The sequence below is a fragment of the Macaca mulatta genome, chromosome 13 (assembly GCF_049350105.2).
Source record: "Macaca mulatta isolate MMU2019108-1 chromosome 13, T2T-MMU8v2.0, whole genome shotgun sequence".
Classification (NCBI taxonomy): domain Eukaryota; kingdom Metazoa; phylum Chordata; class Mammalia; order Primates; family Cercopithecidae; genus Macaca; species Macaca mulatta.
In genome coordinates this window covers 97972522-97999039 of record NC_133418.1, presented here as the reverse complement: position 1 = coordinate 97999039, position 26518 = coordinate 97972522, and the positions used below count along the sequence as shown (strand labels likewise).

At 48.3% G+C, this 26518-nt stretch overlaps 1 protein-coding gene across 5 annotated transcripts in view; it reads left to right on the top strand.

Moving 5' to 3' along the window:
• Nucleotides 1–25547, top strand: part of MAPRE3 (microtubule associated protein RP/EB family member 3) — a 57858-nt gene extending 32311 nt beyond the window's left edge. The window contains exons 2-8 of one of the 5 annotated variants that reach the window (XR_013402945.1): nt 20571–20698; nt 21683–21828; nt 22449–22605; nt 23936–24090; nt 24230–24382; nt 24630–25150; nt 25394–25547. Coding sequence is in view for 3 of the 5 variants with exons in the window: in XM_015111936.3 (XP_014967422.1) it covers nt 20578–20698; nt 21683–21828; nt 22449–22650; nt 23936–24090; nt 24230–24382; nt 24630–24698 (846 nt within the window). In the remaining 2 variants the exon portion in view is untranslated. Of the gene's footprint in view, nt 1–13446; nt 13679–20570; nt 20699–21682; nt 21829–22448; nt 22651–23935; nt 24091–24229; nt 24383–24629 lie in introns of those variants that run through there. The other 4 variants (XR_013402944.1, XM_028831861.2, XM_028831862.2 and 1 more) reach the window with 4 other exon arrangements.
• The last annotated feature ends 971 nt before the right edge of the window (nt 25548–26518 follow it).

The window sequence follows — 26518 nt, the reverse complement described above, 5'->3', positions numbered from 1 at the left end:
TTTGAAACAAGTAACAACAAGCCCTGTTAACAGTGGCTTGAACAAATAATGGAGTATTTTGCCCATGAGGCAGGAGTCTGAAAGTAGGAGGTCTAGGCTGGTGGAACAGCTCGAGGACGTTGCCAAGGACACTCCCGCTCTCTTAGGCGGCTGTGTTGCTTTATGGTCTCAAAGTGGCTCTTAACTCTCAGGGAGGCTGAGAAAGCAGGCATTTTGTTTTATTGGCCTCTCTATTGGAGATGGGCAAGGAAGAAGGGTGTTGGGCTGGGAGTTGAGTCACCCAGCCAGCAGTGCCAGCATCATTACATATTCTAGAACATCCCTCTTTTCAGAGTGGCATTGTTTGGATGTGTCACAATTTATTTAACAATTCATTGTTGGACATTTTGGTGGTTTCCAGTTTTTCATTATTATAAACATGCTAATATCTAAAGTTTTATACATATCTATAATTAGTGATTCAGTATAAAATTCCTAGGAGTAGAATTAAGGTCAAAGAGTATATAAAATCTAAAGGCTTTTAATCTTTTTTTTTTTTTTTTTTACCAAATTAACCTCCAAAATGGCTGTACTAAATTATATTCTCACCAATCATGTTTAAAAGAGCCCATTTCCCTGTACCCTCAAAACCAGGTTTTTTGTTCTGTCATTAAGCTGTTACACTGTGCCCATTAGTGTGGGTTTAACTTTGTATTAGCCCTGACCAGACTCTGAACTGCCCATCTCAGAACCCGGAGCAGTTGCACCCTTCTGTGTTGCGCCTGGGGGTGCAGGTCTGCAGGCTGTCCTGTATGCCCAGGCAGGCTGGCGGGGCCCTTGTCCTGATGGGCACTGCAGAGGACCCATGATGTTTCTTGTGAGCATGCACCTTGCTCATCTATTCTTGTTTTGAAAGTCCTTTCTGCCACTGTGAATTCATCATTTGTCCCACCTGAGTCCTAATTCAAGACCATCCTGGCTTATCTTAGATTGAGATGCACCTGGGAACTGGCCTCTTTTGGTACAGTTCACCCCACATCCTCACACCTCACACGTTGCTCTTACTGGCCTACCTCAGGTATAATGGCCTTACAGGTCTACGTCATCGTCTGTAACAGAGAAGGCCGAGAAGACGGTGTCAGTAGATTCTGGGGACATTTTAATCTATTAAGCTGCTTTTGAGACGTACTGCAGTTTCCTGGGGAGGTGGTCAAAAGAGTGAGTGATCCCTATGCATCAGCACTCTTTGAAGTAATTACTAACTGGTGAGCAGTTAGCCACTGTGTACAGCGCTTCTCATCCAGTGAGGAGTCAGCCATGGGTGAGACAGAAGGACTCCCTGAACTGCAATCCTCTGGCCAGATTCTCTGTATGCACACAGTGGTGTTTCAATATTCATGAGCGTAGGCAGATAGTCACGAGTGAACAAATGCAGAACACAGGCCAAAGCCCCAGACCACATCACCACCCCTCTGAAATCAGAAAAAAAATCAGAATTCTGATTCCAGGAGGGAAATGATAAGGATTCTATTTCAATGCTCCCTTCAGGACCTTACCCTGATCTCCTCAAGAGAGAAGCACCGTCTTAGGGAAATCAGCTGTCTACGAGCTTTCCTCATAGGCATGGCATTACGCTTCTCTGTCAGTTACCACCACCACTTGGAAAGGAAAACTAAAACTTATGAAGCACCTGTTGTCGATCCAGCTAATGTCAGGAAGGTGATACCTGACCAGTCACTACTGTCAAATTTTCAGCTCACGGCTTCTACCCAGATCCCTCACCTTCCCCATGAGACAGTGCTGCTCAATATGGCATCCACAAAATCAATCCCTCACACAGCTTACTTATATGACAATATCACAGTCCCCATCCCCTTTTCCTTACCTAATTTCATTGTTACCGGCCCCGTGTCAAAGATTGTTTAAAACTCCCCGGCTATCAAAATTGCATTAACAGCCTCTGACCTATAACCGTTACTCACTGAATTGACGTGTGTGAGGTTCTGTGTGGGTGCTCCACTTGAGTTAGCTTGAACCTTCACAACAGTCTGGCAGCATAGGTATTTTAGAATTATTAGTAACGTTGAGCATGTTTCATGTGTTTGTTGGCCATTTACACTTCCCCTTTCATGAGTTGTCTGTCCAGAGGCTCTGTGCCCACGAGCCATACACGTAGTGATGCCCAAAAAGTGCTTCTATTTTACAGTAAGAAACTCAGGCAAAGAGAGGCCACCTTTGCCCAGAGGATCTCTCGTGCCTGGGAGGTCGTGAGAGGCAGAGCTGGAGTTGGGTGCTGTAGAGTCCTTTTCACCACCTTTTTCATGCACCATGCTGCCCATCCACATAGCTCAATGTGCCAGTTTATTTCTTAGGAATGGGCTACCTATTTGGGTAGTGCAATTAAAGTTTACTTTCTGAATTCTCTATTTCCCCTACTTTTAGCAGAAAACTTGGGAAAGCCTAAGTCATTCTCCATTTCTTAGCCCCTTCCTCTTCCCCCTCATTTCCTAGGCAAAAATATGATGAGAGAGTAGCTTGGATAATGTCTAGCTTTGTTTTGGTTCCCTGGTAATGTGAATTTTTCCCATTGTTACCAAACTCCCACTTTTCCCACATTGAAATACATTTCATGATAGCTGGAGTATGGCAACAGTACTCCTGAGTATAGGCATGTGCCACCATGCCCAGCTAATTTCTATTTTTGTAAAGACAGGGTCTCACTATGTTGCCTAGGCCAAAACCCTCTGAAAAAGATATTTTCTAGTATCTCATGTTTCGAGTAAATTACTAGAATATCAAGGATCTAGGAAAAAAAAAAGTAAATGCCATGAATATGTCTGGGATCAGTATGGATTTATCTCAGGATACTAGATCTTTAGTAGAAGGTACGAATGGTGAGAATTCCTCAGCAGGATTTCCAGGTATTTGTTAGACATGAAAACACAGATGACTTGTGGGTTCTCAAACTCAACAGCCCAAAACAGTTCACAGAAAAGTAAATATATATGGGGCATAAATATAGAAATATGTTCTCCCTCACTAGTAATCAAAGAAACATTATTTTAAAGAATTAAAAAAATTTTCATTCAATCAACACACTTTTTAAAATAATAACAATGTTAGTGTTGAAATGAGCACTCGCAAACTTCTGGGGAAAAAATGAAAGGTACAGCCTTTTTGGAAGTTGTTAGTCCTTAAAAAATATATCATGCCCTTTGACCCAGTAATTCCCTGCCCACGGAAGTAGTGATGGATTTAGACAAAAATTGAATGTTCAAATATATTCCAGGACTATCAAAAATCAAAATGCCCAGCAACTAGAGCTAATGTAATGATAGCATGGAATATTATGTCCCATGGAACATGATGCTTCCTAATATCCTTAATTATTCTTTGAAGTATCCACAGCATAATCTTAAGTTAGCTCATGGTCTTCACCGCACTCTCAAACTTGCTCTTCCTGCAGTTTTCTCCATCCTTCCAGTGGCTTGGGCAAGAAACTTTGGGGTCATCTTTGACCTCTCTCTCTCATATCCCACAGTGCTCTGCAGCAAATCCTCAGTCCCACATTTTGCAGGATTCTCCCTACTTTCCAGGCCTTTTGCAAAGCATGAACTGCAAAGGCTTGAGGAGGAAAGAAAGCAACCCTGAACTCCCGTGAGTGGTTAGGGTTTTGGTTCCTAAATTAAGGCCCAGTTTTCCTTTCTCTTGAATTAAATTATCTAACACTGTCTTCCTCCTAGGGCAGAATCAATGGGCCACATGGCCTCATTGAGAACATGACATCTAAAGGGAGGATGGCAGGATTCAAAGTAGTATTACAATGAATAGAAACAGGTGAGGGAGAAAGTAATGGGATTTCATTGGTGGTAACCCTACTTGCTGAGAAATGTGTATTTTTAGTGAGCAACAAATATTATACAGCATGGAGGACTATCAAATTTAAAAGAGACCTTAAAACCAAGTGTGTGGAAGCCCCCATTAGCTTAGCTGCTGTGGCTGTTAGACGAGTAGGCTTTGCCACTGGGTGAAGAGAGACTTAGTAGACTATCGATGTCTGATGATTCCCATTATTGGGGAGGAAATGTAATTTCTTTTCAACCTTCATAAGTTCATAGTTGGGACAGACCCCTGTAACAAAAGACAGATCAGCAAAAGAAAAACAAGCAAAGCTTTTTTTTATTTTGTTTTTCCCTTCAGAGACAAGGTCTCACTCTGTCACCCAGGCTGGAGTGCCATGGCGTGATGACAACTCACTGAAGCCTTGAACTCCTGGGCTCAAGCAGTCCTCCCTCCTCAGCCTCCCAAGTAGCTGGGACTACAGGCATGTGCCACCACGTCCCACTACTTTTTTTTTTTTTTTTTTTTTTTTTTTTTGCAGAGACGGGGTAGTGCTATGTTGCCCAGGCTGGTCTTGAACTCCTGACCTCAAGCAGTCCTCCTGCCCCAGACTCCCAAACCACTGAGATTACAGGCGTGAGCCACCATGCCTGGCTAAGCAAGTTTATTAATGTGTGGAGGGCACAGAATGCAGGAGAAACCCCAATGAAAGGCAACTTCAAGGCAGTGGCACCAAACTCCGGCTTATATGCCGTCTTCAAAAAAGAACAATACATTTGTAGAGAAATGACAGGACAAAAGAGAGTAATTTTAGTCTTCCAAAAGGGGGAAACTACGGGAAGTTAGATACATGGGAAGAAACCAATGGTGTAAGGTTTGTTTGTAGATTCCTCTGGTGCTGTGTCTGGGCTGATAAGAACTATCTCCAGTAAAGAAGAATTTATATCCTGTTTTTAGGCAGAAAAGGAGAATAGAGCTCATCCTCTAGTTGCTGCTCTTTAATTACTTTTAGCTCAAAAATAATTTTTATGTCAATCAGGCATATTTTGGGGTGACATATTCTGGTTTCCCTTCACCATGAAATTGAGTCATAACATCAAAGGTTCGTCTATATCTCGCATGTACAAATAGGTAGAAAGGTTTATAATAATTAGGTGAGCTCATAGTGGCAGGTTGTTGAAGGGCTAATTTAACTCACAAAAGACCTCTTCATGTTTAGAATCCCAAGGAAGAAGTTTGGACTTGGTTAAGTTATCCTGTGATGATTTTAGAAAAGTTGTAAACCTGCTATCCGCATTAGCCAGGATTCTTCTTAATTGTCTCTTAGGAGTCATTGGGAAAGTTTTGAATGGCCTGTGGTCTGTCAGGAGTAAAGGATTTACTGCCCTGGGATAAATTATGTTCTGCATAACAAACTTTACTTTGACAATATTGTAGTTTCCTTTGAAAACCTTATGTCCTTTCTGAAAGAAAACAGTAGATAGCTGGAACAGTCTTGGAGCTTATCTTTAGAACACAACAAAAGGTCATCCACATGTCAAACAAGAGTAGAATAACAGAGATATTTAAGGTCCTTGAGGTTGTCGTTCGAGACTTGTGAAAAGTACTGAGGGGGCCTCTGTTAATCTTTGGGGCATCACAGTCCAAGTATACTGTTAATGTTCCCAGGAGAAGGCAAACAAATATTGCCTATTTTGATCTAAAGGAATACTAAAAAAGTGAAATACAGCTGTAAAATATGCGGCTTCGGGAAGCACTGGAGATAAAGGAGTATTTGATTCTGCTCAGAGAATGACTATTCTATTTATGGCCTCCGGGTCCTGACCAAATCTCTATCCCCACCTATTGGGTTTTTTTACTAGGAGGGTAGGGATGTTACGAGGACTTGTTTAAAATATGATGAGTCCTTTCTCTATCATGCTGTTTGACTATCTCAGTCCTTCTTTAGCTCTGGTTTAGAGGGTATTGTGCAAGTTTGGGTAGAAATTTAGATGGATCATTTTGAATCTTGGTGGATTCAGCACCAATAATCCTACAAACAATTGGATGTTTGAAACTTTGTCCTCTTTCTGTTCTAAAGTGCCTCTCAAACAATTTTGTTCATCAAAGGTTCCTTGACTGGTGACTATAATTCTAAGTTATCCTTGGTGAAATTATGGCATCTAGAAAAATAAGGCCACAAATCTGAGTGATAGCATAAACGCATTTAAGAAGCAAGAATCTTCTGGGCCGGGCACAGTGGCATGTGCCTGTAATGCCGGCTACTTGGAAAGCTGAGGAGGAGGATCATTTGAGCCCAGGAGTTCAAGACCAGCCTGGGCAACATAGTGAGACTTCATCTCAAAAATAAATAATTAAAAATTAAAGTTATGAAATTTATTTTAAAAAGAAGAAAAAATCTGAATTTGGATTTTTTGGATGGAAAAAGAAGCAGGAATCTTTTGAGGCAGGAGTACAGGCTTAGGTTTAAACTGAGACAAAGCCATAATTCTGGGAACAGTCAATCCAGAGAGTTGCTTGTGTAACTCAGGTTTAACTCCTCCCACCCTAAGCAAATGCCTGGGCCTTCCAACTACAAACCCCAAGCACATTAACAGTTCTTAGAGGCCAGAAAGGTTTGGAGAGGAGAACTCTCCCAGAGCCAGACCTCCGTGGACAAAGCAAGAGAAGACTGAGGAAAGTTCTCATAGGGTGTGTTTGTAATCACCCAAAACTGGAAACAACCCTGATGTCCTCAGTGGGTGAATGAGTAAATTATGGTACATCCATATGTACGCCATTGTTTAGAATACTACTCAGCAATAAAGAGGAACCATTAATCCATGCAACAACTTGGATGGAAGTCAAAGGCGCTATGCTGAGAAGAAAAAAAGCCAGTCTCAAAAGGTTACTGTATGATTTCATGTATATAACATTGACAAAATGACAAAATTATAGAGTGATGGGGAACAGATCTTTGGTGGCCAGGGGATAGGGTTGGGAGGAGGGCACAGCTGTAAATGGGTAGCATGAGAGAGTTTCTTCGAGATTATAGAACAAGTCTGTATTCTGGTAGGGTGGTGATTACATGAATCAATCCATGTGATAAAACTTCATGGAGTATATGACAAAAAAAAGAGTGCGTGTAAAAACTGATGAAATCCAAATAAGGTCTATAGTTTATTTACAAATGTGCCAATGTGGATTTCCTGGTTTTAGTAATTGTTACATAAGATGTTACTGGGGGAAACTGGATGAGGAGACATGAAATACATGGGAATTATTTGTTCTGTTTTGCAACTGTGAGTCTAAAATCATTTCAAAATAAAAAAGTTTACCAAAAATTGGAGGGACTCTCTTGGGAATCTCTTCAGTTTTTACTAGAAAATATAATATAGAATAAAGCCTCTGCAGAATTATAAATTGAATGCAGTTTCTAAGCACTGTAATTTCATTTGTTGTAATTTTGATTTGGAAATTATTTTAAATATAGTATTAGCAATATTTTGTATTGTTGACTAAAATACTGTATACCTGAAAAGAAAATCCTTTGGAGAGTTTCCCTTCCAGATAAAATAACTCCTTAACCATGGCGTATGGAGCTACTGGTGATGTGGCTTTCGTCTGCCTTTTTATTTATTTATTTATTTTTTATTTTTTTTTTTTTTTTTTTTTTTTTTTTTTTTTGAGACGGAGTCTCGCTCTGCCACCCAGGCTGGAGTGCAGTGGCCGGATCTCAGCTCACTGCAAGCTCCGCCTCCCAGGTTCACGCCATTCTCCTGCCTCAGCCTCCCGAGTAGCTGGGACTACAGGCGCCCGCCACCTCGCCCGGCTAGTTTTTTGTATTTTTTAGTAGAGACGGGGTTTCACCGTGTCAGCCAGGATGGTCTCGATCTCCTGACCTCGTGATCCGCCCGTCTCGGCCTCCCAAAGTGCTGGGATTACAGGCTTGAGCCACCGCGCCCGGCCTCTCGTCTGCCTTTTTAACCAAATCTCCTTCTGCTCCAACATGACTCTGGGATGAGCTACTTGCAGTCCTTTCCCTCCTCCCCATGCATTCCCCTTTCCTCTTAACTGTTATCTTCCTGATGAGTTTCTCCTTCAAGACCCAGTTCAAACCATGCTTCCTTTACAAAGCTTTCCCTGATGCAGGAAGCAGAGTTGTTCCAACAGCTCCTGTATCTGGAGTTGGAGCGTAATGTGTTGCCCTTTGGTTATTTCGTTCAGTTGTCTAGCTCTCACCTAAGTTCATGAATTTCTCGAGGGCCCAGAGTGGGTTCATTTGTTCCTACAGGTCCTGTGCTGGCACAGGGGCTGGCACACAGCATTGGGTGCTGAAGCACACACTCCACAAATGGTGATGAGTGAGTGAATCTGAGGCTCTGTAGTGTCCTTAGAAAGCAATTTTGTCTATTCTTCCTGCCTTAATACAGTAATTTCCCACAAAACCAAACATTAAAAAGGGCTCTGATTAACCACAATTAAACAAAGTTAATCAATATGTACAATATTATTTTCCAAACATTCAACTTAGTTAAGACTTTATTATATAAACATACTTCCCATCTTGCTTTTCATTTGTGATACAGCGTTGTGAGTAGCTGGAGAAAGATCATGAGTCACACTCATGGGTCTTCTTGGACAGATAAGATCTAGAACTTGAGGGTAGGATGTGGAGTCTGAAGGGGGATGGGTGGGATATTGAGATAAGGAGCACAAGCCTACCTTTAATCTATATTTCTTTTCTTTTTTTTTTTTCTTTCTGAGATGGAGTTTCGCTCTTTGTTGGCCAGGCTGGAGTACAGTGGCGCGATATCGGCTCACTGCAACCTCCACCTCCGGGGTTCAAGCCATTCTCCTATCTCAGCCTCGCAAGTAGCTGGGATTACAGGTACATGTCACCATGCCCAGCTAATTTTTGTTTTTTTAGTGGAGATGGGGTTTCACCATGTTGGCCAGGTTGGTCTCGAACTCCTGACCTCAGGTGATCCACCTTGGCCTCCCAAAAGTGCTGGGATTACAGGCATGAGCCACAGCACCTGACCTAATCTATATTTCATTTCAAATTTTAACTGAAAGAACCAAGATGCTCTCCACCCTGCAGGCAGTCACTCACTATCTACCCGAAGTGCTGCAGCAGACACACATGGCTGTGATGACAAATGCCTGATGTCCCTCTCCAGCTTCCTCCTGGGCAGGTGATCAAGGACTCCACAATCATCTGCAGGTCTAGCTGCTGTCCCCACACGCCAACAAAATGACTCAGAGTTTCATCATTTCTTATTGCACAATCTAATGACCATATCGCCACCTCTGGTCTGGTAGCTTCATTAAACAGAGCAGATGACCTCCTCTTTGAAAGTGGCCCTCCCTTGGCTCCTGAGACATCGCCTTCTCTCCACCTCCTCTATTTTCATTGCGTCCCTAACATTCCTCCAGGACTGAGTCATTGGTCTTATGCCCTTTTTTAAAAATAAAAGTAATAATAAATATGTTTCCCATGTCCAGAATTTCCCATTTTCTCTTCGCTGCTTTCTGGCATCCTGTCATCTTTAAAGGCCCAATTAGGTGCCACCTTCCTCCAGAAACCCTCTAACTGCTGATCCCCCTCTCATCTTTTTCATGTGCCTGGAATACTTAAAAGCCAAAGGTGCTTTCACTATTTAGCACGTCATATATTCTGCTTTGTGGCATCCCTTGTTATTTTAGAAATTACTCTTACGTCTTCAACCAAAGAAAGGCTCCTTAATAAAGACAAGACTCATGCCTTGAAATGATCCCATGTCCTCATGATGCCTCACTGGGTGTTGAGCACATTTTGTCAGTGGTCAGTAAGCACTTGTTGGTCAAGATGAAGGCAATGCTAGGCTGGGCCGGGTGGCTCATGCCTGTAATCCTAGCACTTTGGGAGGCTGAGGCAGGTGGATCACTTGAGGTCAGGAGTTCAAGACCAGCCTGGCCAACATAGTGAAACCTCATCTCTACTAAAAATACAAAAATTAGCTGGGTGTGGTGGCACACACCTGTAATCCCAGCTATTCAGGAGGCTGAGGCAGGAGAATTGCTTGAACCAGGGAGATGTAGGTTGCAGTGAGCTGAGATCATGCCATTGTACTCTAGCCTGGGCAACAGAGCGTGACTCCATCTCAAAAAAAAAAGAGAGAGAGACAGAGGTTAAGGCAATGCTACAACGTCTTGAAAAAATAAGTATAAAGAAGAAAACTGGGCTAGGTGTGGTGGCTCATGCCTGTAATCTCAACACTTTGGGAGGCGGAGGCGGGCGGATCACAAAGTCAAGAGTTTGAGACCAGCCTGGCCAATATGGTGAAACCCTATCTCTACTAAGAATACAAAAATTAGTAATCCCTGTAATCCCAGCTACTCGGGAGGCTGAGGCAGGAGAATTGCTTAAACCTGGGAGGTGGAGGTTGCAGTGAGCCAAGATCGTGCCACTGCACTCCAGCCTGGGTGACAGAGCAAGACTCCATTTCGGGGTGGGGGAGAAAAAAAGAAGAAGAAGAAGAAGAAAACCGGCCGGGCGCAGTGGCTCACGCCTGTAATCCCAGCACTTTGGGAGGCCGAGGCGGGCGGATCACAAGGTCAGGAGATCGAGACCAACCTGGCTAACTCGGTGAAACCCCATCTCTAGTAAAAATACAAAAAATTAGCCGGGCGTGGTGGCGGGAGCCTGTAGTCCCAGCTACTCGGGAGGCTGAGGCAGGAGAATGGCATGAACCCGGGAGGCAGAGCTTGCAGTGAGCCGAGATCGCGCCACTGCACTCCAGCCTGGGCAACAGAGCGAGCGAGACTCCGTCTCAAAAAAAAAAAGAAGAAGAAAACCTCGGAAATTCCCTTTCCCTCCTCCTAATTCTCAAGGGGTGAAATCTGGGCAAGTCATCCTGCTCTAGAGCTGCGAAAAATCAAATCGTCCTTCCAGCCCCAGTGTGGCGGTGTGGAAAGAGCATGGGATTTGGGTTCAGTTGGCCGGGTTCAGCTCTGATCTTGCCAGTGGTTGATCTTGAACTTGGAAAAGTCACTGGAATCCTCAGCCTTCATTTCCTCATAAGCAAAATTGAGGTAATAAAGGCTTTCTGGAGCTGGATGCTGTAATCCACAAGAGTGGCATTTCTGGTGGGAATTTCAGGCACCATGGTAGGGCAGGAGAGAAGCTATCTGCAGGTCTGCTGGAAGCTCTCCAGTGCATGTCCCCACTGGGGTAGGGGCTGACTGTCTCCACATAGGGTTAGTCCTACAGGACAGGCAGGTAGGGTAGAGTCTGAGGCCATGAGGAATGGCAGTCTACTGGAGAGGGCACACAGAGTTCAACAAACACTGAAACTTAGTTTGTCCTGGACATCTTCAGGTCGACTTTCTGGTGGAAAGGTTAAAGTATAAATGACTGTGCCCTGTCAAAAGGGCACAGAAGTAAAACTGGGAGGATTTTGGGAGGGGACTGGATGTTGGGTGGAAGGTACGAGAGCAGAGAAGAGGGGCCTGAGCCTGGGGTCGGGAAAGTAGGCTAAACAATTCACAGGATGCAGACATTTCAGAGAAGAGTTAGGATATATCACTTGGCCCTGGACAACAACTATAAGACAGTCCAAAAAGACATCGTTCCAAAGGAACATAAAGTGACATGGCTTGTATGTGTCCCCAGAGACATGGATGTGCTTTTGGAGCTTGAAGGATAATTAAGAAAACATCAGACCCACCAGGGCTGCTGCAAACATGACAGTTCCCTTCCCAACACGTCATGGCAGCTGCTGCAGCTCCTTTCCCTCTCTATCCTGAGGCTAGCCACAGATGGGCCAACAGCCCACCCCCAGAGCAGACCAAGCAGAGAGGTGCTCCCAGGAGTTACCAGGTTCCACCCTCGGAACCATCCTAAAATCCTATTCTGGGAAGTCCAGCAGCACCATGTTATATGCATTAGAGGAAGATTGTTTAAATCCCTTGCCAAGGTTCCCAAGGCTTCGTGCTGCATCTGTTTGCGTGTGGCCAGGGAGTGCAGCTAGCATTCTCCTCTCCTTCCTTCTCCATGTAGCCGACAGTACCGCCTTAGGGTCAACAAACGAGAAACAAAACCAGAAAACCACACTTTCTGAGTCCACCTGTCATCTGAACCCCCCAAACCCTAGTTTAACCTCTCCCATTCAGTCATTCATTCATTCAATAAATATATAGGTACTGAGCAGCTATTGTGCACTGAGCCCTGAGCCAGTATTAATTGAGGAAAGAAATTGGCAACATCGCTCCAAAAGCACAGCTCTGTTTTTCTGCCTGGGGCAGCAGAGAGTGGATACCCAAGGCTGTCCCTGCTCTTTCCCTGCTCAGGACCCTGACCAGAGGGTCTGTGGCAATTGGGTCAGGGTGCAGGAAAGAAGACAGTGAGTCAGATATGTCCATGTCAGTGATCTTGCCTATCAGTAAAGTTGCTCAGCCCCCAAGGCAGGGCGATGGTGAACCTTTGGCTCCCGCCAGCAGTACCCATTATCCTCTCAACAGCCCCATGCTCAATCATACCGTCATTCTGCTGCTTCATGAAAACTGAGGCTTGGATACCTTCGCCTACTTGCTTGTGTCTCACAGGCAGCAAATGGCAAAGCCTGCAGCCAAGTCACACTGTCTACCTTCTGCTGAGAGCCTTGGATTGCTGGGTGACTCCATGGACATTTGTTGACCTAAAAAGTAGGTGTTTGAGGAACTGAAAGATCTCCAGCAAAGAACCTTTAGAAAGAAAAGATTGCCTTTCTATCTGCCCACCTAGATGAACTCTACTAAAATTGATTGATTTTAGCGATGAGAAATTGTTTACTACACTGCAGTGTTTCCATTAACCCTCGAAGTTATGGTCAGATAAAGTAACCTAGCCAGAACCTCCCCCAAGGACTCCTTCCCTGGCTAGCAGCTACAGGGATGTGGCACCATTATCCCAACCAGCCTGGGGAGAACCTTGGTAAGAGTTTAGATCTCGCCGGGCGCGGTGGCTCATGCCTGTAATCCCAGCACTTTGGGAGGCCGAGACGGGCGGATCACAAGGTCAGGAGATCGAGACCATCCTGGCTAACACGGTGAAACCCCATCTGTACTAAAAATACAAAAAATTAGCTGGGCGTGGTGGCAGGCACCTGTAGTCCCAGCTTCTCGGGAGGCTGAGGCAGGAGAATGGTGTGAACCCAGGAGGCGGAGCTTGCAGTGAGCCGAGATCGTGCCACTGCACTCTAGCCTGGGCGACAGAGCGAGACTCGTCTCAAAAAAAAAAAAAAGTTCAGATCATTATTCAGCAGGACATATCCAGGACCTAGGTGGCTGGAACTTCAGTAGGTATCAGGGTCTTAGAGTTGTGACCTAAAAATGTTGTGAGAACAAAATCCTGGAGGAGTTTCTGTCCCTACCTGAACCCACAGCTGTCCAGATCCCTGTCCTGGATCTGTGGGAAGGGGTGCATGCTGGGCTCCTGGCCAACCCTGCAACTACTCCACTTGCCCCATCTCTGCATTGACTAATCCAGCTTTGAGAGGCTGAGCCTCTCGATGAGTTAGGTCTTTGCTCAGCCATAAGAAGAAGGTGATTGGCCGGGTCTGCCAGGGCTTTGTGACCCGCTGGCTGGCTCCCCAGCCCCTCAGAACCCCTCAGCCCCACCTGCACATACTGCCTCCATGCAAGCCCAGAATAACCTGGATGTGTGACTTACGGGGGTAGGGGTAGCAATTTTGCAGATTTTCCAAACAGGTGACTTCAGCCCCTTGGGCCTGGGCAGGAAGGGGTAGCCCAGTGACAATGGGCATAGCCCCACTTCAGGAACCGGAAACGTGTTGGCTGGCTCTGCGGAGTTCTCTCTCCTCTGATCCCACAGCGTCTGTTCCAGTTGTCTTGGCCGGTAGGATGGCGTCTACAAAGCAGGCTATGTGGGAGTTGGGGAGGGATTGTGGTCAGAGCCCAGCTTTGGGAAGACCATGTGGCTGTCTCAAGGCAAAGCGGCAGAGAAAAGTTCCGTAGTCTGTCTCCCTTCTGGACTGGCCATTCTGTGGTCTCAGAGACCAGAAGCTGGCTGCGTGTCAGGCACCTACTCCTCAAACAAATGCCCTTAGATTCTTACTGTCTATCCCCGTGACGCTGACAGCACTTGCCAAATACATACTGAATGTCAGGCTCTGTGCTCAGCACTGTGTACACATGGCTCACTTAATCCTCATAACTCTTCTGTGAGGTGAGAGCTGTCACTGTCCCCATTTTATAGATGAGGAAACTGAGACCTAAAGTCAAGTCAGACAGCTAGGAAATGGTACAGTTAGGATTTGAACCCACGTGACGTGCCTGGAGATCCAGTGTTCTTAAGCACTACCTTTTTGGAGCTTGCTGGAGGCATGCTGGCCACCTCCTTCAGGACTGATAGACCTGGTGTGTCTTTCATAGCAACGCTGGGCAGAGGGTGGAGGCCTGGAAACTGCAGGGAGTTCTTTCAGGGACCAGCCAGAACAGGGCTAACCTTGAGGTAAAAGGAGATCTAGAGAATTAGAGAAGACTGAGGGCCCCTAAATTACCCTTAAGACATATTTGTGGAAGATAGACTTAAAAACAAAAAGCCAAAATTAGATTTAGGCTGGTGATAAGGTCATTAAATAATAGAATGTGAAATTTCAGTTGTGCAGCCTTATTGGCCATCTTTATGATTTAAGAATATAAGTGCCTAGATCTAAGTGCAGTCCTAATTGCCTGGGAAGGAAGCAGATGGTCTCTAGAAACCCTTCTGACCATGGGTTAGTGGGATTTTGTTTTGATGACCATTTTTAAGGCCTCAGTCTGCAGAATGACCAGCAGCTTCCCCTTCCACAGTGAGAGCTGTAATTGCCTTTCCTAGTTGCCGGTGAATGCACCATGAACCTTATAGTCCTAGTATAGGAAATGACTCAGCAAAATCACCAGATTAAACCTCCTCAACTTTTCTTGCCCTTGACTACATTCCTGATAGCAGAGCAGGCATTCCCCAAGGCCACGTTGTCAGTCTGATCCTCGAATGTGGATCTGCCTGGATGGTGACATGCCACAATCCAATCAGGGTCTGTTTCTCCTAACAGTCACGTGTGCCAAAGATCATGGTAGAAACATGTGGATGGGGTTGGAAGACACTGCTACTACATCTCTTGGGACAGAGCCTGCCCACTCCGAGTGGCTACCTACCATTCACTCTGGGGAGGTGAAGGAGCTCTTGGGAACAAGTGCGTTATTATTAAGAGTTTCATCAGGTTATGTCTTTGCTGTAATTGGAGGCAGCTGGTCCACTTAGACCCTGATGCTTGGGCAAATACTTTATACACCTCTGCCCCCAGCAGCTGGTCTGGTGTGAGTCCAGGCCCAAGTCAACCCCCAGTGCAATCAGAAGTTGGACCTGTTTGGTGAGTTCAAACTGTGGTTTTGGGGGATACGGAGGCTGGCTCAGTTCAGTCTAGGATCTTAGAACAGCCCCAATGCTCCAGGCCCCTCAGCCAGCCCAGCTCTTAGAGGCTCCCAATTTGGGCTCTAAATTGAGCTCTGGAAAGGGGGGTTGGAGGATGAGGGATACATTTAAAGGAGTTTTTGCTCAGGACCTGGGTGCCACCTGCTGGCCATGTTTAGTTCTATTTACAGAGCCAAAGCTAGGAGAGGAAAATTAAAAGGGCATCCCGCCCTCCCCAGTGTGATGAGGGATAAGGAAACAAGGAGGCTGTTTCTTCATGCTGCCCTAGCAAATGCAGCAGAGAATTCCTGCAGAGACCTCTGGGTGCCCTGGATGAGTCCTCCTGAGCCAAATGGACCCCCACTAGGGCAGAGTGTAGCCCCACTTGAGAGGACCTGAGTGAATCCTGAGTGGGGACTGAGGCTCTGTTCCTGCAACTAGCTACCTGCTTCCCCAGAAGCCCCATAGTGGGTAACAGAATGATTCATTGCTGGGCCCTGAAAGGAGCCATTTTTTCCAGCTTCCTTCGCACAGGCACTGCTGCACTCATGGGACCCTAGAGTCAGACCAAAGGTGTGGAAAATACCCTCCCGTCATCAGGCATTGACAAAACTGGGTCAATGCTGAGAAGACCTGGTCATTTTTCAAGTAGCTATGTGGCTCTTAGTGACTCTTAGAAGCCCTAAAAGCAAGGCCTTTAGTTGCGTTCTAAACTCTAGGGAAACTGGAGATTTTCGCTGTGTACCAAGGACTGGCTAGCATTTTCCCCCCAGATAAGTGGCGGAACATCCCAACGTTCCAGCCTTTGCCATTGCAACAAAAGCCAGTAAATCCCGGCTAAGTATGCATATCAAATGAAGGCTGTGGTTCTCATATGTGGCTGTGCACCAGAATCACCTGGGGTATTCTTTAAAATTATGTATATATATGTGTGTGTGTGTGTGTAAAATATGTGCATATAACATGTAATGTATATATAATATATTTTATACACACACACTTGGGCTACACTCTAGCCTCTTGAAGTCTCTGCAGGAGAAGCCGGTGGACTCTCCTAGTAAAGAACCTCTGCAATGCATGAAGGAGGCCTGAACCATTAGCAGGTCCAGTCCTGTGGAACCAGGAAAGCTGCCCTCAGGCTGGAAGACCCTTGAGGCTCAAACAATTTCAGTCAAAAACTGGAGGATATGTTTGGACTAAGACCATTGCCTTTCCTTTTCTTCAGTAGTCAGTCCTTGAAATTCATATACTTTAAACAAAACAGAATCCCTAAAGTGACTCGGGAACTCCCAGGACCAACCTAAGACTACTTCTTGCGCCCAGAACCACCCCAAACCAGACCAGCCTCTCTGAGGCCTGTCAGCCACAGCTGGCCCAGAATCACTCTGCCCCAGGGGCCTCATAAGGAATGAGTCTCTGAGCCTGTGGAACGCTCTTGCAGAGTCATTCTGGACAGTTCCCGGAATAGCTGGTGCTCTCTGTACCAGCTCCTGGCCGTCCTCTTCATCCTCCCTGGGGACCTGGCAGAGTCTGACCACTCTGGCCCTGGGGCCATTCACATCCCTCTCTCTACCTCTGCGTGCCCTCCCCTTCCCGATTCCTGTGGCACTTGCTGTTTCCAGCACACTTTTGGGCATTTGGTTATACTGTTCTCATGGGTGCATTACTCTCCGCAATAAGATTATGAACTCCTTGAGGACAGGGGCAAATCTTTTCAATTTATTGCAGTTCACAACATAATAATACTCATCAAAATTAGATGCCCTTTCCTTGACCCTACCCACTCTGCCCCTTCGGCAAGCTTAGCGTCCATCCATCCATCCACTCCTCCTCCTGTTACTTTAGGTGTGTCCTGGGAACTGGGAAACACTCCCCTAACTCCGGTCTGCAATTCCACTCCACCAATATGGTTAGGCAGTTATTATCCACCAAGAACTGGCGTGGAACCCGAAAGTGAATGGAACACAACCTGGCCATTGAAGAGCTTACAGTCAGGTGGAAGGGGCAGGCACACAATAATTTTTTTTTTTTTTTTTTTTTTTTTTTTTGAGACAGAGTCTGGCTCTGTCACCCAGGCTGGAGTGCAGTGGCATGATCTTGGCTCACAGCAACCTCCACCTCCGGGTTCAAGCAATTCTCCTGCCTCAGCCTCCCTAGTAGCTAGGATTACACACCTGGCTAATTTTTGTATTTTTAGTAGAGACGGGGTTTTGCCATGTTGGCCAGGCTTGTCTCGAACTCCTGGCTTAGGTGATCGGCCCCCCTCAGCCTCCCAAAGTGCTGGCATTACAGGCATGAGCCACCACACCAGGTCTCACACACATGATTTCAAGAGACCGTGTGGGATGCCATGAAGAGCCATGCCCAGGGTGCTGTAGGATCACAGGCATATGCCTCCCACAGAGGGGTCAGAGAAAGTCTCCTGGAGCTAAAGTAGAGTCCTGAGGCTGAAGCCGGTGGAGGGGGGATGGCGGGGGGATGGCAGGGGGACCCAGGCCAGAAGGTGATGAGACACGATTTAGAAAGAGGAGAGGACACAAGGCATCACTCAGTTGTTCAGCGTTACTGAACGTCTTGCCTGTGACAGGCCTGGATACCCCACTCTTGGCTTCAAGGCACTTCCGACACGGGGCACAGGCATTTAAAAGTCCAGTGGTAAGCGCAAGGGCCAAGATGCAGGGCAGTGGGCGCAGAGCCGTTGTGGAGGAGGAGACTCAAATGCAGTCAACATTACCCTCGGAAAACTCTGAAATTGCCAGGTCCTGAGTCTTTAGGAGCTCCCATGACAATAATTCATTTCTGTTTCTCTTGGCTTTTTGGCCCCACCTGGCCTCCCTTTGCTGGGCAATGAAGGACAAGGTTTATTTTTCAAAGGAGGAAGAACTAGGAATAAAGAGGAGGGTTTTCTCTCATGATTTTTCTTCAAAGCATTCATTTAAGTTAAACGTGCTCCGTCCTATGTGCTTGGGGTCAGGGGTGGGAACGTGAGGGGCACACAGCTCTGCAGATGCCTTGCTGAGCCTCCCTCTGTAAAGCAGTACTGCTCAAAACAGGACCATGCCTGCAGATCCTCCGGGCCTCTTGGTCAAAGGCAGTTTCTCATTTAGTAGGTCTGGGGGAGGGCAAGAGAATTGGAATTTTTAACTGGCTGATCCCCATATAGTCCCAGTGCTGCAGGTCTGGGGCCACAGTTGAGAACCATGGAGCAGAGAATGAACTTTCGGGTGGGGACAGCATTCCAGAGAGAGGGTGAGTAGGAAGCTGCCTATGGCTCCTAAATGGGGGAGCAAAGTGGGAGATGAGGCTGAAGAGGTGGGGTCCCCTTATGAGTTTGATAAGTGGTCGGGAGGAGTCACATGATAACAGCAGATGCCTGCAACAGATAGGGAAATATTCTTCCTGTAAGAATATAGGGTGTGTAAGATGTATTCTTATTTCACAGAGACACTTGACATATTAAACCTGGAGAAATATTCTTCGCTCACTCCAGAAACACATGTCCTCACAATTCTCGGAAAACACAGTCCTTTTGACCTATCTTGTTTCTCCATTTCTGATAAAGAACTGATTACAAGAATTATGTCCTCCTCTTCTTAACAGCGCAAGTCAGCAGCAGCAACTGAGCCCTGGCCTCTGTGGGGTGGGAAGGAGGCTCACTGCTGGCTCCACGCCAACTGCTGGTTTCAGTGCGGGAGCATAGGGTCAGAGTGGCCAAAAGAAGCCAGAAATCCCAAGTTGTTAAACATCTCAACTTTAAAATATTGGGCACTAATTCAAAACTGTTTCCAGCACTATGAGTGCTAAACAGTTTAAGTCTGCAAGGCAAATTCAGCCAAGGAGTGTCTCTTTTACGACTGCTGGCTGAAAGGACTTCGAGTGGGGGAGGGGGGTGACCAGGCCCGCTTTTAGCTAGATTCTGACGACAGCAGTGTCAAGGATGGATTAGGAGGAGGGGGAGACTGAAGGCTAGAAGGCCTTTCAGGAGGCTCCTGCCAGCCTGGGCTAGAGAGAAAATACAGTCAGCCCTCCACATCTGTGGGTTCCACATCTGTGGATTCAGTCAAATACCAATCAAAAATATTCAGGAAATAAAAAGGATTGTTGCATCGCCTACAGACTTTTTTTTCGTGTCATGATTTCCCAAACAATACAGTATAACAACTATTTACATCGAAGTGACATGGTAGTAGGTATTATAAGTAATCTAGAGAGGATTTAAATCATACAGGAGGGTTGTGTAGGTTAACTGTAAATACTACATCATTTTATATAAGGGACTTGACTGTGCATTGACTTTGGTACATGGAGAGGTTCTGGAACAAATTCCCTCATGAATACCAAGGGACAACGGTATGCATAAATCCTGAAGGTAAGCAGAACGGGGTGGATTGGGGAGGGGGGGTTCCAGGACTTGAGGAATGAGAATTAATAGGTGCATGAGGGAGAGTAGGCTGTCTGAGATGACCCCGCAGCTTTCTAAGGTGGTGATTGATGGCTGGTGGTGACATTCACTGGGATAATGAATACAGGAGGCAGAAGCATATTCTAAGGGAAGGTTGTGGACAAGCAGAATTTAGATGCGTCTGCGTCAGCCACAGGAATATGGAATCTGAAGTCAGAACAGAGGCAAAGGTTAGCTGGCTTTCTAAAACACAAATCTGGTCAGGTTACTGTCTGCTGAAACCCTCTAATGGTTTCCCGTCATCCAAACAGAAAGTCCAGATTCCTCCTCCTGGTAAACAAGGCCCTGGCAACCTGTCCCTGCCAACCTCATTGTGCCACACCCCAACAGAAAAATCTGCTCCCTGGGCCTGCTCCACAACTCAGAGTGCCCAGAATAAGCTCTGCCTTTGTTCTTGCTAGACCCTGTTCCAGAACATCCCCCCATACCAAAGTCAAATACCTTCCACCCATCCCTTTTTATGTCTGGAAAATTCCTATTCTTTTCAGGCTCCAACATCTCTTTTCTGAAGCCTTTACTGACCCTGCCCAGCAGATACGCTTACGCCCTTCTTTGTGCTGTCCCTGAACGTTTATGTGCCTGTTTCACTGCCCCATCGCTCCCTACTGAGGGGATCTGCCTGTCTGTAAATGCCTCAAGGCAGAGGCCATATCTTAATTAACTTGGAATTACTGGCTCCTGGCGCACATCTAGCATATAGTAGATGCTCACGAAATGTCTAAGGAATAAAGACCCTCCCTCTGGGGGTAAACTGTGAGGGCAATCTGGAGGGAATGTTTCTTACTTCCCAGGATCATACAGCCCGTGTCTCGTGACAGCTAAGGAGCTGCATGAGGCCCCAGTGCTGACCTCACCATTTTTCTTGCTTTCCAGCTGGGGTATGGCCGTCAATGTGTACTCCACATCTGTGACCAGTGAAAATCTGAGTCGCCATGATATGCTTGCATGGGTCAACGACTCCCTGCACCTCAACTATACCAAGATAGAACAGCTCTGTTCAGGTAGGAGGCTGGGAATATGGGAAGTGGCCCTGCCGGAAGGAAAGGAAAGAAAGGTCAGAAGGCAGAGCAGCCACGGCAGGGAATATACAGTCATGCATGGCTGAATGACTGATGTGCCCAGAGAAATGCATCCTTAGGCGATGCTGTTGTTGTGTGAACATCACAGAGTGTATTTACACAAACCTGGATGGCGTAACCTACTACATTCCTCGGCTATATGGTATAGCCTACTACTCCTAGGCTAAAAACAAGCACAGCATGTTTCTGTACTAAATACGGCAGACAGTTTTAACACATGGTAAGTATTTGCACATCTAAACACACCTAAACATAAAAAAGGTATAATAAAAAGATGGTATTATAATCCTATGGGATCACCATCATATATGTGGTTCATCGCTGACCAAACCATCATTATGCAGCCCATGGCTGTAGCTTGTGACTAGACTAAGGAGGAGAGCTGGAGGCCCTGAACCAGTCAGACTATCTGGAGCTGAAGTCAAGAAATGGAAGCAGGGAAAGAGAAGAGCAGGAGAGGCACCGTGAAGGACTGCAGGGAAAGGAGGAGCGGGGAGCTGAGAGCCAGGATGGCGGCAGAGCCACAAGTCTGACCTCATCTCTCTGGGTCCAGCTCTCAGCTCTTCTGGTGGTGCAACCTTGGGCAATTCACTCTGCTGCCTTAGGCCTCAGTTTTCCCATCCATAAGATGGAGACAATATCACCAAGTAACTAGAGTTGCTATTGGGATTACCCTACCTACATGCAGTGTGTGATGTGGTACTGGTACATAATGTGCATCAATAAATAGTCATCGCTCTTCTTCGTGGAAAGCTGGGGGGATTCTGGCCATGTCTATCCTGAAAGTAGGACTGGCCCCAGCCTCAGAACAAGGAGAGAGAAGAGGAGATGGGGTTTGGGGAAGTGAGAGAGCAGCCCACAGAAGGAGAGCAGCGAGAACCCTCAGCCAGCTGTCCTTCTCCACAGGGGCAGCCTACTGCCAGTTCATGGACATGCTCTTCCCTGGCTGTGTGCACTTGAGGAAAGTGAAGTTCCAGGCCAAACTAGAGCATGAATACATCCACAACTTCAAGGTGCTGCAAGCAGCTTTCAAGAAGATGGGTGTTGACAAAGTAGGTGCCTGCGCTCCGGGGAGGGGCCCGAGGAGCAGTGTGACCCTGGGGAAGAAGAGGACCCATCAGCCCGGGCAACTGGGGCTCCTGGGGTCATTCCAGTGCTCGCGCCTCCCTCCACCTCCCAACTCTCCAGAGGGAATTTTCCCCCTTTTCAAGGCACAATGGAAGAGCCCACAACACTTGCCATCCCATCATGACAACAGTCCTTTCCCTTCCTCCTCTCTGGACCCTGCCCACCCTAGCACTGAGCTCTGTGTACCGCTCCTGTGAAGTTCCACCTCTCTCTGTCTCTGTAGGGCCCAAGAAAGTGTCTTTGCTCACTCTCCTGCCTCGGTGGCTGCAGACCCCCAGCCCACACACAGGCAGTAGAGCCGAGGGACACCTCCCCACACAGTTCTTCCACACGGTGCCTGTAGAGAAGGGATGCCTCTGGATCTGAGACCAGGGCCTGCCAGCCTACCTGTCTGCTGTGGTGCCGTGGGAGGGGGGCAAGTGGAGAAGGTGGAGGACGCTGCAGCCCAGGGGCTGGCTTTCCTGAGAGCAGTGGCCCTCAGCAGAGAAAGGCGGCCCTACAGCAGCAGGTGGCTAAAGTACTCTGCTTATGTGGTCTATTTCAGATCATTCCTGTAGAGAAATTAGTGAAAGGAAAATTCCAAGATAATTTTGAGTTTATTCAGTGGTTTAAGAAATTCTTTGACGCAAACTATGATGGAAAGGATTACAACCCTCTGCTGGCGCGGCAGGGCCAGGACGTAGCGCCACCTCCTAACCCAGGTGATCAGATCTTCAACAAATCCAAGAAACTCATTGGCACAGCAGGTAACGTGCCCGAGCCGGGGGAGGGAGCATGGGGGGCCGGGCCGGCAGGCCTCTACAGCCAGGAATGCCCCCTGGGCCACGGCCCGGCCCTGCCAGCCTGGAGGAGACTTGTTATCACGGAGTTCAGATGACGCCGCCTGCTGGCCGCTTAGACCGGGGGAGTGAAAGTAGTGGGTGAGAGAGCTCCACAAATTGCTCCAAGAGGAGAGCCACCAGCACCAGCCATGGTGGCAGCTGGGGTAGGAGGCCCAAGACACTTTGTTTCGTAGCACGAGCTAACTTGTTTGCCTCAAGATGGTGGGGCAGCAAGGTGACTTGGTTTCTCCATCCAGGTGCATCCAGGCCAAGAGCCTGGTGCCAGCACCACAGCCCCTTCTTGCCCCCTGCCCACTGGATGGCCAGAGCAGGAGTTACCAAGCTGGATCACACCTTTCCCTACTCCAAAGGCCCAACAGTCCTAAGTCCTCAAAAGATGAGTCTCTAGAAACGAGGCTTTGTCTGAGTCCTGGAGGGGAAGGGAGAGAAGCAATAGGGCCTTTGGGAAGCAGCAGCGTTGGGAGGGGAAGGGAGAGAAGCAGCCCCAGCCCGCGTCGGACCCCGTCATAGCAGAGCCACCTCCTCTGTCTGCACTGCCGTTCTGCCTGGGCCTGCCCCACTCGCCCGCCTGCTTGCTTCGCACTAGAAACAGCCCGCTCTGTCTAGGGAGGTGCAGTCACTAGTGAGCAGTTCGCCACGGCATGCTGGCTGCGCTGGGGAGGAGCTGGGGTCCCTGATTTGGCCACTGCTGTACAGATACCTGGTCCAGCCCAGCAGAGGGCAACAGAGCCCATCCTGACATAGGGCCCCAGGAGGGACAGCCACCCAGAGACGATGGCTTTGGGCTGGGGCTTCTGTTAGGAAAGGCCCTGTGCCAGCTGCCTTTCCTCTAGCTATCAGTATGAGAGGGACCCGAACCGTTCCAACTCCACTTCCCCAAATTTGCCGTCCTATATTCTCTCCTCTATCCCTCAGGCCAACTCTCTCCCGGCCCCAACACCTCATACCTTCTTTAGTTCCTTATAGTTTCTGCTGTCCCAGGCTTGCCAAACGGCTGCCCAGCTGCTGGAGTGTCCATGTGGCCAAGGCTCGGGGCCTAGCTGTAGATGGCCTTCCTGGGGTGGGGGCAGGGGGGTAAGAGTGCCTGCCTGTCGCATGGGCCTGCCCCCGCAGTCCTCACACCAGGCTGTCTCCTGCCGCGTGTGCTGTGGGCTCACGTGGACTCACCTGACTCTTTCCCTCTGGGCAGTTCCACAGAGGACGTCCCCCACAGGCCCAAAAAACATGCAGACCTCTGGCCGGCTGAGCAACGTGGCCCCCCCCTGCATTCTCCGGAAGAATCCTCCATCAGCCCGAAATGGTGGCCATGAGACTGATGCCCAAATTCTTGAACTCAACCAACAGGTGAGTGGGATGGGTAAGGGTAGCTGAGATAGCCCTGTCACCAAAGCCAGGCCCTTGGGGTGTCTGCAGGGACAAGAAAGGGCAGGCAGGGGAGCCTGAGGTGGGGACCTCTGACTTGACACCACTTTGTCACAAGCAGCTGGTGGACTTGAAGCTGACAGTGGATGGGCTGGAGAAGGAACGTGACTTCTACTTCAGCAAACTTCGTGACATCGAGCTCATCTGCCAGGAGCATGAAAGTGAAAACAGCCCTGTTATCTCAGGCATCATTGGCATCCTCTATGCAACGGAGGTGAGCACTCCCAGGCCCATTGGGCACTCCCCAGTCTGGCCTGGCCCTAAGACCAGAAGTGTGATAGGGCCAGAAGGGACCGTGGAGAAAATTTACTGATGAGAGAGAGGTAAAGTTACTAGCCCAGGGTCACCTATTAGCAGGGCTCCCAGGCTCTTGACCCCTTGCTCTTCAGCTGCCTACAGAACCTGAGAAGCCCTGACTGGCCTGCCTGGCCCACCACTTTCCTCTCCTTCCCACCCTCCAGGAAGGATTCGCACCCCCTGAGGACGATGAGATTGAAGAGCATCAACAAGAAGACCAGGACGAATACTGAGGGTGGCCGCAGCCCTGGCTGACTGCACGGCTTCCCCATGCCTCCCTCCCTGCTCCACTCCCACATTATAGTCCTTTCCTAACACGGTCGGCCGGGTGCTTTGTGTCAGTGCCGCAGCACTGGGGAGCCAGACGAGCGGGGCTTGGGGGCATGGGGCCGGAAAGCAGGCAGAAGCCCGTCCTGGGTGGCGCTGGCCCAGTTGGCGGGACCCCTGTCCACACCCACCCTATTTATTTCTGTTGTCTCTCTGTTGTGTCACCCAACATTTCCCAGGGTGCTGCTGCCACCCGCCCCAGCCAGCCACCTGCTCCCGACAGCCAGCAGCTGTGTATTTGACAAAGTCATTGGTATATTTTTACTTACTGGATTCTCCTTGCACTTTACCTGTTCTTTTCCAGAGCTGACAGCACGGGCTCGGGGCAGTGTGCCTGGCTTGGCTTCCCTTCCCCATGGCTGGGGGCTGGGGCTGGACTCACCCATTCTAATTTATTTTGTCTTTTGGCTTCTCAGTAACTGAGGGGAAGGCTGATGTCAGGAGAGGGAGAGGGGGCTGAGGAGGTAGTGCCGTAGGCCCAGGGGGTCAGGGAGAGGGAGGGGGGCATGTGAGGGATGGAAATGACCTCCTGGCACCAGGCTCACCCACCCAAGGCCCCCTGCCCCAGCACCGAAGCCCACTGCTGCCCTGAGGCCCCCAGCCACTCCCTCCAGCAGCCTGGTTCACCACACAGACTCTGCCTGGACCCCATTGTCTGTCTGCTTCCCACCCACCCTGCCCACCCCCTGCCCCTCAGGCACCAGCCTGCATATGTGTTCACTTTTATTTAAATAAACTTGTGCGGTAAAAGTCCACAGCTGCAACACAGCCTCACTGTCACCCTCCCACAGGCCTGGAAACCACCACCAGCTCTGGGCTCGGAGCCCAGCTCCAGCCTAGCCCCAGTGCCCAACACTGGTGGTAGGGCTCTGAGGGCAGGCAGGGGCCCCAACCCCCTATCCCTGAGAAGGAACTAGGTCTGGGCCCGTGGCCATGACAAGGGGCAGCTGGTGAAGCGGCTGTGGGACACCATGACACCGTAGTGGCCTGGCCAAGAGGTTCTTCGTTTCAGTCTCCTTTGGGTCAGGGGGACTGCATGTCATTCCCCACCTGTTGTCAAAGCTCACACACCTCACCATAGTGATTCAGCTGAAGACAGGGGCTCACGTGACAGAGAGAGCTGGGATGGCTACAAAGAACAAGCAGTTCTGAGTGCTGAAGCCCAGGATGGCAATGTCCAAGGGGTTCCTTCTGTAGAGCAGGCTCCAGTGGGAACAGGGAGCCAGGGGCCCTTCCACATTATCTGCACAGCCCCAGTCCCGGCATGTGCCTGACAAAAGGCCACACTAACCAATGTCCCAGAAGCCCAGCAGAGAACAGGAGTGCGGAAATGAATGTGAGAGCCTTGGGGTCATCTAGACCAGCCCCCGGTTTACTGAGGAGGGATGAGAGGCCCACATGCGTGACTCACTCGCCATGGCAGAAACCTGGGCTAGAACTCACACTTCTTCACTTGAGGTTCAGGGCTCATCCCCAAAGACCACTGAGGTTCTTCCAGCTGCAGGACAGTGCTGGTTTCCTCGCCAGCCTGAGTATGGCCAACATGCAGCTGGGGCCGTGTCTCTTCTGTGGCCCCACCCCATGGCCCCTTTCGAGACCACCACCATTTCTATCATGACATCAGGTTCAAGCCTTAAATAAGCAATTCATGTCTGTTTATTTCTCAATCACCACTGCCCCTTTTGACTCCCACCCCCACATACATAGACACTTCTGCCTTATTCTA